Here is a 14,731-nt window from a genome sequence, read left to right as displayed (position 1 = left end):
TTAATCCTCCTGCATGCTTCTAGCCAAAAGGCTTGTATCCTGGGACAATCCCAACCTACGTGAGCCAGTGAGACTCTGGGACACCCACATCACCAAAAGCAATCTGTTTTGGCAAGGCCCATGCACTGTAACCTATGCAGGGACCAGTGTGAATGAAACAATTTTCTGTTGGGTCAGTCTTAATCGTAGATCAATAGTAGAGTTTTTAATGTTTTGAAAGGTGCTTCCCCCTTAGCTAGGGTTCAAGGATACACACAAATCTTTGTTCCACCAGGAGGAGGAAGCTGGACAGGGCAGGTGCTCTGTGACTGGGGGGCCTATTTCTAGTCCATTATCCAAACACACCTCCAGGCGGAGTTCATCTGGGTAGTATCCACTGACTCCCTAGATACCTTTGAGGAGCAGTGGGTGCTATCAGGGGATCTCTGCTCAGTGCCCCCCTCTGGATCCCTGATTTTTCAACCTGACCTCATTTCCCTTCCTGTTTCTTTTATTTGTTGTCGCCAGTAATCAGCTGTAGCCTGGGTTTAGAAGTTCTTCCCTCTTAATTAAGGGGGCGGATCTTCAGTTATGGGCAGGGCTAGGCCGGCTTGTCCCAGTGCTTCAGACAGTACAAATCCTTGTTCTAGTCCCAGTGCAGGCAGTCTAAATTAGGGAGGGTCTTTCAGGCTAGGAAATACTAACAGGCTACAGCTGGTTGGGTAAAACTGTGAAGCTTTCTGGTGATGGGGAATTAAAGAGAATTGTTCTAATTCAGACAAGATGTAAGAGTGGAAATTGGGTTACTAGAGTGGAGATGCATATTCTTTTGGCAGGCTAATTCCTAATTATTGCTTGTTTAACTCAACGCTAACAGTTTGTGTACATTTTCACTGCTGTTTTTAGGACTTACAAATGTAAATTGGCTCATAAATGGGAGAGAGAAACTCTTATAGTCTATGCTCAGTTCTGATCTACTGGGGCCTGACCGTGAAGTTCTGAAGCAAGTATCTTCTTGGGAGGGTGTTACTAATGCTCTAGTATAGAGTGGCTGTAGGAGAAAAATAAATCAGTCAATCCTCTTCCTTTGCCACCATCTCACCCCCATCACAAGGAGACTACAGATTTTACTAACCTTTGCTGTATAATACATTGTGAAAGCCTAGGTGTATGCTTCATTTTATACCTTAAATAGGCTTGCTCTTCAGCATCCTCGCATTGAATGACCCATAATAACCAGACTCCAGTTGGGATATGAGGCAGAAATTGGTCACACTCTCTCACACAGATTTTAAATAATCACAGAAGATTCTTTCAAAGTTAAATTATTTGTATAATCAGAATAGAATACACATCCTGGTTAACTTCAATAACTGTGTGAAATTACAAAATGACTTGAAGTCAGTCTGACATGCAATTTACCTGAATGTGTTCTCTCTCACCAAATAGCATTGATCACCAAATATTACCAGTAAATTAGGGAAAACACTTTGGTATCACAAATGAAGTGGAAAGGAAAGTTCATCTGCTGCAAACTCCAGTGGGCCCCATATCTCTTCCCCTGTGTGGGGATGCTTAGTAGCAAATTCTGTACATTTCATTGCATTAAATTTTCTGGGTTTCCCTCCTCCCACAGCTCTGTGTTTCTCTATGGGAGACAGTGACCTGGCCTGCACTAATTAAACTCTGCTGTTTATCTGCCCACAAATTATTAAAACTTAGTTCTGTGTGTCCTAAGGAATTTAACCAGATCCTGGAAATTACACAGTTTACAGTAGGCGGGCACTGATGAAGAGGGGAAATACAGAATTGTATATGTACATTCTAGGACTTCCCCATATCATGAGAATTGCCTAAAAAAAGGAGGTTGCCTTTGAGTTCTCTTCTTTCATGCATCCTGAGGATGGGGGAGGGGAATATATGTCTAAAATAAGTACAGTAAATAGTTACTGACACAGGTACTTCCTCTTTGACCTAGATAAAACAGAAACATAATGGCCATCTGAACGTCCTTTTATTAATAATAATAATACTCCAAACTTGAAGAGTTGCCTTTAGAGAATTCTCAAGCACTTTATAAACAAAGAATCATAACACAGTACAGTAAGTATTATCATACCTACTTAATGGATGGGTAAATGGAGGAAGACCACATTGGGAAAGAATCCTGTGCCCTTTGAAGAGTTTGCTATCCTTTTAAAGGTAGAATGAAAAAGAGTGCAAAGGAAAACAAGGGTGGCTTGTGCTTTGTGTTCTTCTTTATGGGGCATAAAGAAGGTCTGGAGTTTTTTTCTAAAAATAAAATTTTTAAAAAACCAAACAGGGTTTTTTCCTGCCTTTAAACAAAACAAACACACACCATTTGGAAATTGAAGATCTGTATAGCCTGGAAGACTGTATGGTGGTGACTGGAGATCTAGTGAAGCGAGGACATTACAAGAGTCAGGAGAGTAAAAAATGAGCAATTGGGAAGAGAAAGGATTTTTGTCAAACTGTTTAAACACCCTTTCTTTTAAAACCCTGTTTAACAGTTTGGGGAATGAAAACTTCTGTAAAAGATTCAGCAACAACACCCCTCCAGCCAACATCTTCTGAGCCATCCAGTAGGCCCTCTAAGAAAGACTGGGAAGACCAGAGTTGACATCCCTGATACCCAGGATGGGTAAAGAATGGTGTCCCTAGCCTCTGTTCATCAGAGGATGGAGATGGATGGCAGGAGAGAGATCACTTGATCATTGCCTGTTAGGTTCACTCCCTCTGGGGCACCTGGCATTGGCCACTGTCAGTAGACAGATACTGGGCTAGATGGACCTTTGTTCTGACCTGGTACGGCCGTTCTTATGTTATGTTCTTATGTTCTACTTAAAAAAAAAAAGCAGGGAAAAATCCACCAAACCTAAAAACATTTTTGTAAAGAATCAAAAAGGACACAAGCCCAATTAAAAAAATAAAAAAAGAGTCCTTTGCAGGTGAGTGACTCTCTCAAGATCACACACCAGGTCAGTGTACGTCAAAAGTAGAACCCAACAGTCCTAACTTCCAGTCCCCTGCTTTAGTCACTATCCACACAGTCATTCAGATTCTCAGCTGGTGCATACCAGAGTCACTTCCATTGAAGTATATCCACTATTAGTGACCTACATCGCATGTACTTGTGATCTGTGTAAAGCTGGGGGTAGCTTGTAAAAATCTGATCAGATCTTAGTACAGTTTGAAGTGCTGGCTGTTCCTCTTTGTTTTCAGCTGCTATATCACCTGAAGCAAAGCTAAGAATTAAATACTTATATTAATTTACCATATAAGCAATCGCTGTAGTTGCTATAGGACTGTTATGAGATCATGATTTGTAGATGAACTGTGTGAAAGAGAGGTGGCCCACATGATCACAGATGAGAGAGGAGGTGTCCACAAGAGCATTTGTCAATTAAGTTGTGGTCCACACTATATAAAAAAAAATGTTGAGAACTCTCTGGTCTAGATGACTTGTTTCACGTTAAGCAATAAAACAGGGTTGCCAACTCTAGCATAAAAATCACAAACAATACCGACTCCCGTTGTGAAGCACTTTGAGATTTGCTGATGAAAAGCACTGCATAAGAGCTAGATACTGTAGTATTGTTATAGCAGGTCTTGATGTTTTTTAAAGTTTTCCATGATCTTACAACTGCTGTCATCAAACTCATTAATTTTCCCATATTCAAAACGGACACCATCTCATTACTTTCAATGGAGATGAAGCAAGCTGTTCTCAGTTAAGATGGCCTAAGTTTCCGTGCAGTCTTTGTATCCTGAAGTGAGGCTGCCTCTAGTAAAGATGGCTGCCTTTTCTCACCATTTTCAATCCAACTGAAGCTTGCCTGGGACCATGGCTGAGTGAGCTCTATGATTAGGGGTTTGGGCAGGAAACTATAAGAAGGTAAGAGACTGTAGGGAGCAAGAGAGGAACTGAAGAGGTACAAGAGACTGGGTGGGGGGGGGGGCGGTGCAGGAGAATTCTGGATTTACCGGGGCAAAACTACACATTTGCACATAGAACGGAGTTTCTAGGCACCAAATAATAATTGCAGCCTAAAACTAGTTAAATATGCAGTCCCTCATTTAGCCTGCATAAATGCCTTTCTACACCTGCACATGCAAGATTTTGTATTTATTAATATTGGACATACTTCTACAAGCTGCTTGAAAACTTGGCCAAAAAAGGTTATTGTGAATTAACTGTTTTAGCAGTAATCAGTTTCTCTTTTTCTTCATGATCTATTAAGATATTTGTATCTTGTCAGTTGTCTTATATGAAGTGCAGAATCTATATGCTCTGTGGGAAATGTATGGGGGTTTTTTTCTTAGTAAATGTCATCAGCATTCAGAGAATATTTTCACCTGTTCAGAATGAAAGCATTTTCCACTAACTGTTTGCTTCATTTAACAGTGTCCTGGTAGTTACTGAGAAAAAAAAAACCTGTCCAAATATTAATTAGTTATATATTGTAGATCACTATGTAAATGTTTTATATTAGGAAAGGAAATATTTTTATATTTAGGAAACAAAGGAAAGGAGCATGAAAATATTTTTGACAAAGGAAATTTTAGTAAATTTAAAAGATAAAAACAAAACTTTCAGATGAAAAGTTCACCCCAGCGCTCTTCTCTGTTGGCCTTCCCTTAGACTGCGTTAGGTATTAATAAGCCCATCAACACTTACAAGAAAAACCCAGAGGCTTGAAATCAAGTTATGGAAAATAACTAAAGGAAGCAAAGATTTCCCACTGTCTTGGTTTTGAACTTATTCACAGTAGAAAACTGCTGTAAGAGTAAAGTGTTTATCAAGATACTTGATTGTTTTTATATACATAAACAAATACTATACTGCCTAATTGTGGAATTTGTACTCTCCTTTGCTGACTGGCAGGATGGCATGGTACATTATATCACATTCTAGGACTGGATTCCCTGAGTTAAGGCTCTTTTCTGAATTTTTCCATCATCTTCTGCCCCCAACATCTTTTTTTGACCCTCCAGTTTTGGGAAATCATTTTCTGCTTCTCACTCAATGGCCAAATTCATGCTTAGCCAAATTCTGTCTTCAACTACATTGGTTAACTAAGGGCAAAATTGAACCAGGATGGGATTTTTTGTGGAGAATTTAAACTGGTACTGAAGAAAATGGGTGGTGATCTGCATACTTTTTTCAACAGCAAATACAATAATCATTGAGAATTGTATAAAATGAGTTGGAACATTAAGTGTTAAGTCTTTAAATATGTTATTCTGTATAGCAGAGTCAAGGTGGGTGATGTAATATAGCTTATAAATGAGCTTCAATCTTGTTATTTTTAAGACACTGTCTGCATTCTGTTCACCCACTGGTGTTGATGCCAAAGCAGCTCTCAGTGTAGCAGCACTATGTTTGGTTCTGCTGCATAGCGATGGCAAAGTGGGACACCAGAGACTTTCTACTCCCAGGAAGCCATGGAGCTGGGCTCCATGCCAGCTCCCCATAGTCTAGAACAATGTTTTTTAGGGTATGTAGCAAAAGGGGGCTGGGCTTACTCTGCCCCTGTGTCCACAAACATCTATGTAGCACGTCCAAGCAATCACACAGGCTGCAGAGGTAACCTGCACTCCTGTGGTGAGCGAGGGGTGAGAGAATTCTCTCCCCACCACCAGTCAGTGTGTAGTTTATTATACAAAAAAAACCTTATTTACTTGAGCTTTGTGGGGCTGAGAGGGAAGGGAGTTAATTCCCCCTTAAGTATCAGAGGGGTAGCCGTGTTAGTCTGGTTCTGTAGAAGCAGCAAAGAATCCTGTGGCACCTTATAGACTAACAGACGTTTTGCAGCATGAGCTTTCGTGGGTGAATACCCACTTCTTCGGATGCAATTCCCCCTTAATCACTTTGGTCTCAAACAGCTCAGTCATTAATTCTTTTTCATTGTGAGAGAGAAGAAAAAAACTTTTGTGTACAACTGGTATCTGTAGAAATGCTGGGAAAGTCCCTGTTACCTGGTGATCGTATGGCGGGGGATTTTAAATCATCCCACTGACAAGAGTTTCTTTTGAAACGCCTTTTCTATGTAAATACATTTCCTGACTCCAACACAGAATTTCGTTTTTTGTTGACTTTGTTAAACAGCTTTTGTTTGAATCCTGTCTCTTTCACTTGGCAATGACAAAAAACTACAGAGTCTGAGGGATTTCATTTTTGCCCTCTTTTGGTTCTTTGGGATGGCCACTTCTCAGCCATCTTGATGCTGAAACTCTGACCTCAGTTTATCCCCATGCCCCCCGTCTAAGGCTTAAAATGGGCTCAAAGGCTCAGCCTAAACTGAAAGAGAGGTCTCTGAGATGGGTCTGTCACTGCATGTTATGATCCCCTTCTGCAGTCCATGTGGGCAGACCCTTATGTCCTTTATGGGCACAAGGGTCTGCCCATGACAATCTGATTGCAAGATCAGGTGTGTGGTGTATTAAACACACTGCTTAAACCCTAAGATTTTGTTACAGGCTGGTGGGATTCTGTTGCTGGGCAGTGCTTCACCCAGACTACCCACTCCTTAGGCTGTCCACCTTGCCTGTGGAGACACCATGACACAGCAAAGACTCCTTCCAGCCAGCCATCTCCAGGACAGAACACTCAAATGTAGGAGATGGGACAGTAAATACTATCAGCAAACAAAAACTATAAGAATTAGAAAGAACTAGCTAAACATCAGGGCTCATTCCTCAGCTGGTATAAATTAGCCATTGATTTCAATGGAAGTTATGCTATTTTACACCAGTTGAGGATTTGGCCAACCCTTAATCTTGTCCCTTTCCTCATGAAGCACCGCTCTAGTCAAACAAGATGAGGCTTCAATCCGCTGCAGGAATATCCTCAAATCCCAGCCCTAATCACATGTTATGTCCCATGTTCCCCTCACCTCTTTTCATGTATGTTGAAGGTGGGAGCAAAGTTTCATTGGGAATTTACTGAGGGCTAGATTGACAAGATGCCCGTACAGGGGAGTAAGAAGCCTCCTTTTACCACTGGATGGGCTACACCCTTGTGTCCACATGAGCAGTGATAAGCAAGCACTGTGCACCTGTTCACTCTCCTTCAGTCCTGCAGAGCCAATGGGTGGGACGTGGGCAAAGAACTGAGGAATGTGCAGAAGTTTGGCTCTGCTCTTGTAGCACACTGGCCAGCACAGCTGAGCTGGTGCAAGAAAGAGTTTGTATAGATCAGTAAATAACCAACAACTACCTTCCCCACCCACCTTCCCCTTATCTTCACCCCACAGCAAGGAGGAGGCCAGGAGGGAATAGTGCTTTAGAGGGGTGTCTGAGGTGCAGTGATTCCTAGAATAGTGCTGGTTATCTGCCACCACCTTGCTCAGGGCTGTGCCTAAAATCACAATCTAGCCTTTGCCCTTTATTCCCCAAAGCAAATGACTGCTATAGTAGAACCTCCTTTCTTTTTAGGTTATGTACATAGTGAACTTGAGTCCACAGTAATGTTAAAGTCTTCACTGCTGAATGTAAGCACAACTCCTTGAACTTGTCACAATCTTTTCAGCACACTTCAAAGGGACATTAGGACATACAGCACGTGTGGCAGCTGTGGGAAGTTTATTTTACCCCGTATAGCAGGTACATTACTTAGCATTTAGCTGGTTAACTCTGAAGCCTTGTTTCAACACTAAGGGCTGATCTACCCTGCTGCTTAAGTCGATGCAACTTACAGCACTCAGGGGTGTGAAAAAAACACCCCCCTATGCGATGTAAGTTACATCGACCTAAGCCCTGTCCACACTGGTGCTATGTCAGTGGGAGATGCTCTCCTGCTGACACAGCTTCCGCCTCTCATAGAGATAAGAGTTATTAAGCTGATGGGAGAGCGCTCTCCAGTCAGCATAGCACATCTTCACTAGATGTGCTACAGCGGTGCAGCTGCGCTGATGTAGCGCTTGCATGTAGACTTGCCTGGTGTGATGAAAGCCAGAGCTTCTCTGGGAAGGATAGGCAATCCTTCACTCCCCATTCAAGTCCTGTGCCTTTTACATCAGTGCTATTTCTGTTTTGAAGCACAACACTAGGGGCAGCACAATGTTTAATAACAACCAGCCAGTCCCAGTGATTAAAATGATTTGTATTCCTCTTGAAGGTCCATCTTTCTCTCATACTCTGCTGCCTTGCAACTGCAGACAGCGTATGCAATGAAAAACACCCTCCAGCTATCCATGCCTCAACCAAAAACACCAAGGGATTTTTTTCTACATTTTTTGTTTTTTTGCATGTAGTGCTACTGCTAAGAATTCAACTGTGCAATCACACTGATGTGAAAATATATGATTAGTCTATGCATTTTTCCATCACACATCCTCACCCTGTTGACAGACAATGGAACAACTGGTTTAAGAAATAAAGAGATGTTTTAAGAATTGTGAAGCTGATTGTGCCAGGCAAAGAAAGAAAAATACTTAATAGAAACAAAGCCAGAGGAGAGTGAAAACTAAATTAGAAAGATGGAGAAGGGGAAACACTGCAAGAGAGACTAAGTATTTGATTCTGGAATAGTGTGAGAAATTGTACTGTACAAATTATAATAAAAATATGAAAAAACAGTAAGGTAAACAAATATTACAGAAAAAGAGGCAAAAGCACAAAAGAATATTACTGTGAAAGGCACTGCTTCAGGGAAGGGGTACAGGCTTTCTAGTTTGCCAAAGACAGCACAAACTTTGTTAATATTTGGGCCCCTTTGGCCTGATTCTCATCTCACAATAGTTCTAAACTAGTATATAACTCCATTAAAGATAGTGATTCTGCCCCTGGTTTACATTAGTGTAAATGAGAGGAAAATTGGGCTCCTTGTCTTGGGATGAAAACTGCTTCTTCCATGTGTTATTGGAATGAAAATTGTTGAAAGAGGTTGGCTAAAAGGAGAACAGATTTAAGTCTATTGGTATATACTGGGGAAGGCTTTTCTGCCTACATAGTTACTATGCTGATATGTGGTATATAGTTTTCTTGCTCAAATGCATGCTACATGCTGGATTGAAAATGGAAAACCTGATTTAAAAAAATGCATCAAAAATATGCTGACAAGAAAACCATCTCAAACCAGATACGTTTTTATTTGAAGGTCAAATTGTTCCATTGCCACATATAACTCATGGCTATAATTTAATAATCTTTATAGTAATATATTTACAATAATGGCACAAAATGATTATGCATTGCAGCATAAATCTACATGCAGTAATATGTTTTATCGGATTATTGTAATCAATTTAATCATGATTTGTTTTTAAAGAGGCTTTAAATCCACATTGTTTTTAAATCCACTACTACTGTAGAAGCCTTCATATTATCTAGACATTCAAATAAGTTACTTAAGACTCCTTTTGATTTATACTGTAATCTTTGTCCTCCCACCCCATTTGCTCCTACCTCCTCATTAAACTTACTTGTGTGACTGATCTGTTGTAAGACTGTAAGCTCTTGGGAGCAGGAACTGTGTCATGCGCTGTGTGTTTGTATAGCACTTAGCGCAGCAGGACTCTGATAGGGGTCTTTAGGTGCTGCTGGAATGTGAATAAATAATAATAAATACCATATAAATGTATGCAGTACTTGTCTTTAAAGAAGTCATGCAGTTGCATCAAGTCGGCCTAGTTGACACTACAAATATTCTCAAAAAAACTCCAACCATTGTTAACACCTTGTCAGCATTAGCATCATGGGGAGCCCCAACGTGCATGGCTCACTGTGTACCAGCATTGTGTCATCTAATCCAGCTCAGAACAAGTCTAAATGACATGGTGCTGAAAATGGTGTCACTACCAAGCAGGCTATCTACATAAGGGCTCCCGTTGTGGTTAACACTGGTTTATAGCTGAATCAGTGTTAGCAATGGTGGGAAATATTAGCAAAATCTCTTAAACCTATACAAGGCCAGTCAGTAGACAATGAAATCAAGATTTTTATTATTTACATTGGGAAGACCCTAGATTTATTTTAATTTTAACATTTACAATTTGTTTATGTTTGCAGGGAAAATACCATGGTAATCCTATGCACATAGCAGTTATTATTTCAAACTGCTTAAGAGAAGAGAGAAGGATATTGGCTGCAGCCAGCATGCCTGTACAGGTAACATATTACATTTTATTAATCTGCTTTGGCCATGTTGATCACTGGTACTGAGGACCAAATTCTATCCTCTTATGATGAAACCAACAGGAAAAGTGAGGGCGAGATCTGGCCCTCTGTCTCCAAATCGTGTAAACAGCATGTGCACATTTGTGTTTGCAGAATCAGGACCTTACATATTAATTTAAGTAACTTCAGTATGTTACTGTTAATCTTAAGAAACGACAGGAATAAAAGGCATTATTTCTGAACACAGGCGCCGACGTTCCAAAGTGCCAGGGGGTGCTTGACCCCCCGACTCTGCCCCCTCTCCACCCCTTTCCCCAAGGCCCACCCCTACCCTGCCTTTTCCAACTCCACCTCTTCCCACCCACGCTCCACCCCTAGCCCTGAATGCATCGCATCCTTGCTCCTCCCCGCTCCATCCCAGCCTCCTGCACACCGCGAAACAGCTGTTCGCAGTGGGCAGGAGGCGCTGATCCACAGGGCCTGCCAGTGATTGGGAGGCACTTGGGTGCGGGGGTAGGGGGGAGCTAATAGGGGGTTGCCAGTGGGTGCTCGCCAGTGGGTGCTCAGCACCCACCATTGTTTCCCGCTGGGTGTCCCAGCTCTGGAGCACCCACGAAGTCGGCGCCTTTGTTTCTGAAGCATGGAGCAGTTTTTAAACTTGTGTTGTATAAGACAAGTTTCATTAAGTTTTAGCTTGTATTTATTATGCAATACTTGTTATGCTAATGATTATAGACTTTAAGGACAGAAGGGACCATTGTGATCATCTAGTCTGGCCTCCTGCACATTGCAGGCCACAGAACTTTACTCACACCTGAAATAGACCCCCTAACCTCTGGCTGAGTTATTGAAGTCCTCAGATCATGGTTTAAAGGCTTCAAGTTACAGAGAAACCACCATTTATACTAGTTTAAACCTGTAAGTGACCCGTGCCCAATGCTGCAGAGGAAGGTGAAAACCCCCCAGGTCTCAGCCAGTCTGACCCGGGGAAAATTCCTTTCCAACCCCAAATATGGTGATCAGTTAGACCCTGAGCATGTGGGCAAGATCCACCAGGCAAACATCTGGGAAAGAATTCTCTGTAGTAACTCAGAGCCTTCCCCATCTAATATCCTGTCTCCAGCCCTTTGGGATTTTTGCTGCTGGCAGTTGCTGATGGGCCACATGCCATTGTAGACAATTCCATTATACCATCCCCTCCATAAACTTATTAAAAAGAAGTTAATATTTTTTTTTAAAACCACAGAAGAAAATCCCAAACTGTACAATATACATTTTGTGAAAACTATTATATTGATGGAAAAATTCAGACAGATTCATTTAAGGTCTGTTAATAAGTTAATAACTTGTGCACAGAATGTATGTGCTTACTGAGGTATTAAAATATTTTTCAGCAATATAAACAATCTTCTTACAATATATTTTTATTTTGGATTTTCTTGTTTGTTAAACATATTTTAAAATTTTAAAATGTTTGCAACACTACCTGTATCTATTCGGATCTCAAGATCCAGTGGGTGTTGTTTATCAGTCTGTGGAACTACAGTGATTTACACCAACTGAAGATCTAGCTCTAAATTCCATCTTCTGTGCTAGATGTTGTAGTGGAATTATTTGTATGGAATGTTCTATGTAAGGTGAAATAGCATTGCTGTTTAAGACATCATAGACGGTCTACACACTACATATTTAATTTGTTCTAGGGACCACTAGAAAAACAATTGCAGAATTCCGTAGTTTCAGAAAGACAAAGAAATGTGGAGCACAAAGTGTCAGCCATTAAGAACAGTGCCCAGGTATGTTGTGTCTTTTACAATTGTGCCCAGGTATGTTGTGTCTTTTACAATCTGGGACAGTGTGTCAGGTTCTAGGACTCTGCACAGTTACAGATTTATTGCAGCAGATTCAGTCACACAGCCTGTTCAACTGGAGCCTAGTACTTCATCCCAGAAGTATCTCTCTATAGTAGAGGCAACTAAGGACAGAGAAAGAGAGGTCCTGCAGGGATAATACTAGGAAGAAGAAGAAAAAAAAAAAACTTACCTCAAAAAGAAGTGTGACTTGAGGTTTCATTTTGTTGTTCTTTATATAAAAACAAAGGGAAAAAAAAAGAAAAGGGGAGAGTTTGGGTATTAAGTCCAGGGAATGGGGCACTGGATCAGCACTTATATATTGAGGGTCCAGATAGTGTCATAGAGGAGAAGCAGCTGGAGGCGGAGGCCCATAATGTTGGTGAGCACTGATCCTCTTCTGCAAACTGCTGCATAGAATCTGTTGCTGGGACTTTTTGTGGGGTGGGTGAATTTCATTGAAAAGGAAAGGGTAAATAAGAATAATGGTTAGGAGCTACATGTTTTTTAATAATGTGTGCTTGAGTTGTGCATGAAAAACAGCCAACTGTGCATGCAACTGTACACCTTGCATTTGCATTTCCAAAGTTTAGTCCCCAAAATAGAAAAAAAAATGATAACAGATGTGACTGTCTGTGCACACATCTAGATTTGGAGACTGGATTTTTATAGTCCTCTAAAACATTTACCAGGGTTGCCAGGTGTCCAGTTTTCAACCAGAAAGTCTGGACACCAGAAGTCTGATTACTGTAGGCAGGCAGGAATGGGAGGGTTGGGGGGGAAGATGCCTGGTCATCAACCCACGCCAGCCCCTGCTTAGCCGGGGCCACCTCCTACTTGCATCTCATGGGCGGGAAGGCAGCTGGCTCTGGGTTGGGCTGCAGCTTCCATCCCAGTCCCGGAGCAGAGGGAGCCCAGCTGCGGAGGGGACCTTAGGGGCAGAGCCTGTTTATGAATCATTTTTTATGATGGATTACTTGGAGAAGTCTTTACCAAACCCTTTTAAAGCATGAAAGTGAAACTCTGAAAAACACCAAAGCAGTACAGTGGAGTCACATCATATGCGCATTTAACTTACGCAAATTCAACTATGCTCGCAATGAGCCGATTTTTACTGGCACTTGAGCAGGGCTGGTGGCCGGGACCCCGCTGGCAGGAGCTGGCAGCCGGAACCCCAGACTGGCAGTGGGCTGAGCCGGTCTGGGATTCTGTCCGCCAGCCCCACTCAGCCTGCTGCTGGTCTGGGGTTTTGACTGTACACGATTTTCGCCTTACACGCTGGCTTTAGAACTTAACCCCAGCATAAGATGTCACAGTCCTGTAATTCAGTTACACTGCTTTGCACAAAGTTCATGTCTTTATCTAAAAATTAAGTCTGTGGCTACAGACCTCCAGAACCTATCTCATTCTATCTGGCCAGAACTTTTTCCGGAAATCTCCGCTCCTAAATATTCTTGTAGGCTCTGATCCAGCTCCCAAGGCAGTCAATGCAAAGTCTTCAGTTGACTTAAATGGTGTGGGATCAAGCCTTTAGAGGAGTTCTGAGATATTCACATGTCACAGAAGAGGATCTTTTGCACAAAGTATGACTCAGCTTGTTTCACCTCAGAACGGTGGAGAATAACTTTAAATTTCCAAATAGGCCAAAGAATTATAAAAACAAATGAAAAGTTGGAGCTCTGAGTTAAAGGGATATTATCCTGCTGTGGCAATACTCTGCAAGCAGGTGTTTTGGTGTGCACACCAAGATGGGTAGAAGTGTTTTGTTTAGTTTTTTTTTTTTTAAATTTGTTCTTGGGCTAATACTTTTAAAGATAAATTATTTTCTTGGATATCCAAATTAAAAATCCCCATGCCTTACTTTGAGTAGCTGTGTGTTCAAATCCACAAGCATAATTTAATTAATAATTTTCATAGTTAGTGTGAGTAATCAACTATTCTTCAAAGAATGACAATTTACAGTACCAAACTACTATGTTTTAAAAAGCGAGTGGGGGAGGGGCATCCTCGATATGTTTAAGTGTCAAATGGCAATTACTCTAATAGTTTACATAAATGTATTTTTCTTAGGTTTATATTATTGATAAGCAGTCTCAACTAATTTTAGTCATTTCTACTTTGAAACAAATAAGGATTTGAATTATTATTTGGTGACTGGTTTAGATGAAAATAAATGTGGCCAGATACATACAGTGTCTCGTTCTGCAGGCAAAACCTGAATCAATGTAGTTTTGTCACAGCAGAGTTCATGATTGGGCTGATTGTATCAATAAAAATATCAGTGTGTGAATGAGGATAATATGTGACTTTACTGGGATGCAATGAAAGGAACCCTCTCTCCTTATATAATATTATGGTCTGCAGCTGCACACAAAATGACCATTTTTTTGGTGAGATGAGTGAGTAGGAGATAAACAGTCCTGTCAAGTCTTTGAAAGGGAAGGGAAATATTGAAAGAAGTCAACTACAATGTAGGTAAAAATAAAATAATGTAAATTAGAAACTGTCAGATATGGTGAACCCTCAAGTGCGATACTGAATCTTTTTTTTTTAATTTATAAAAAGATGACAGAACAAGATATTAAATACTTAGAAGATTTGCAAGAGGAGTTTGACTTCAGGTATAAAACAATACAGAGCCTAGGTAAGCTTTTTCATAATTATTTTAAGATTCTGTGAGAAAATGTTGATTATAGGGCTAGATTCCAGTCTCATGTGTTTTGTGTATTAGCTTCCAAGCATACATAAGCACAGAAGCTGAT

At 40.9% G+C, this 14,731-nt stretch overlaps 1 protein-coding gene across 2 annotated transcripts in view; it reads left to right on the top strand.

Moving 5' to 3' along the window:
• STAT4 (signal transducer and activator of transcription 4) overlaps positions 1–14,731 on the top strand; it is a 67,234-nt gene that overhangs the window by 24,599 nt on the left and 27,904 nt on the right. For both annotated transcript variants that reach the window (XM_045031893.1, XM_045031892.1), the window contains exons 4-6: positions 10,012–10,110; positions 11,823–11,915; positions 14,535–14,613. In XM_045031893.1, coding sequence (XP_044887828.1) covers positions 10,012–10,110; positions 11,823–11,915; positions 14,535–14,613 — 271 coding nt within the window. The remainder of the gene's footprint in view (positions 1–10,011; positions 10,111–11,822; positions 11,916–14,534; positions 14,614–14,731) is intronic.

The sequence above is a fragment of the Mauremys mutica genome, chromosome 10, assembly GCF_020497125.1.
Source record: "Mauremys mutica isolate MM-2020 ecotype Southern chromosome 10, ASM2049712v1, whole genome shotgun sequence".
NCBI lineage: Eukaryota > Metazoa > Chordata > Testudines > Geoemydidae > Mauremys > Mauremys mutica.
This window is presented reverse-complemented; position numbering and strand designations above follow the sequence as displayed.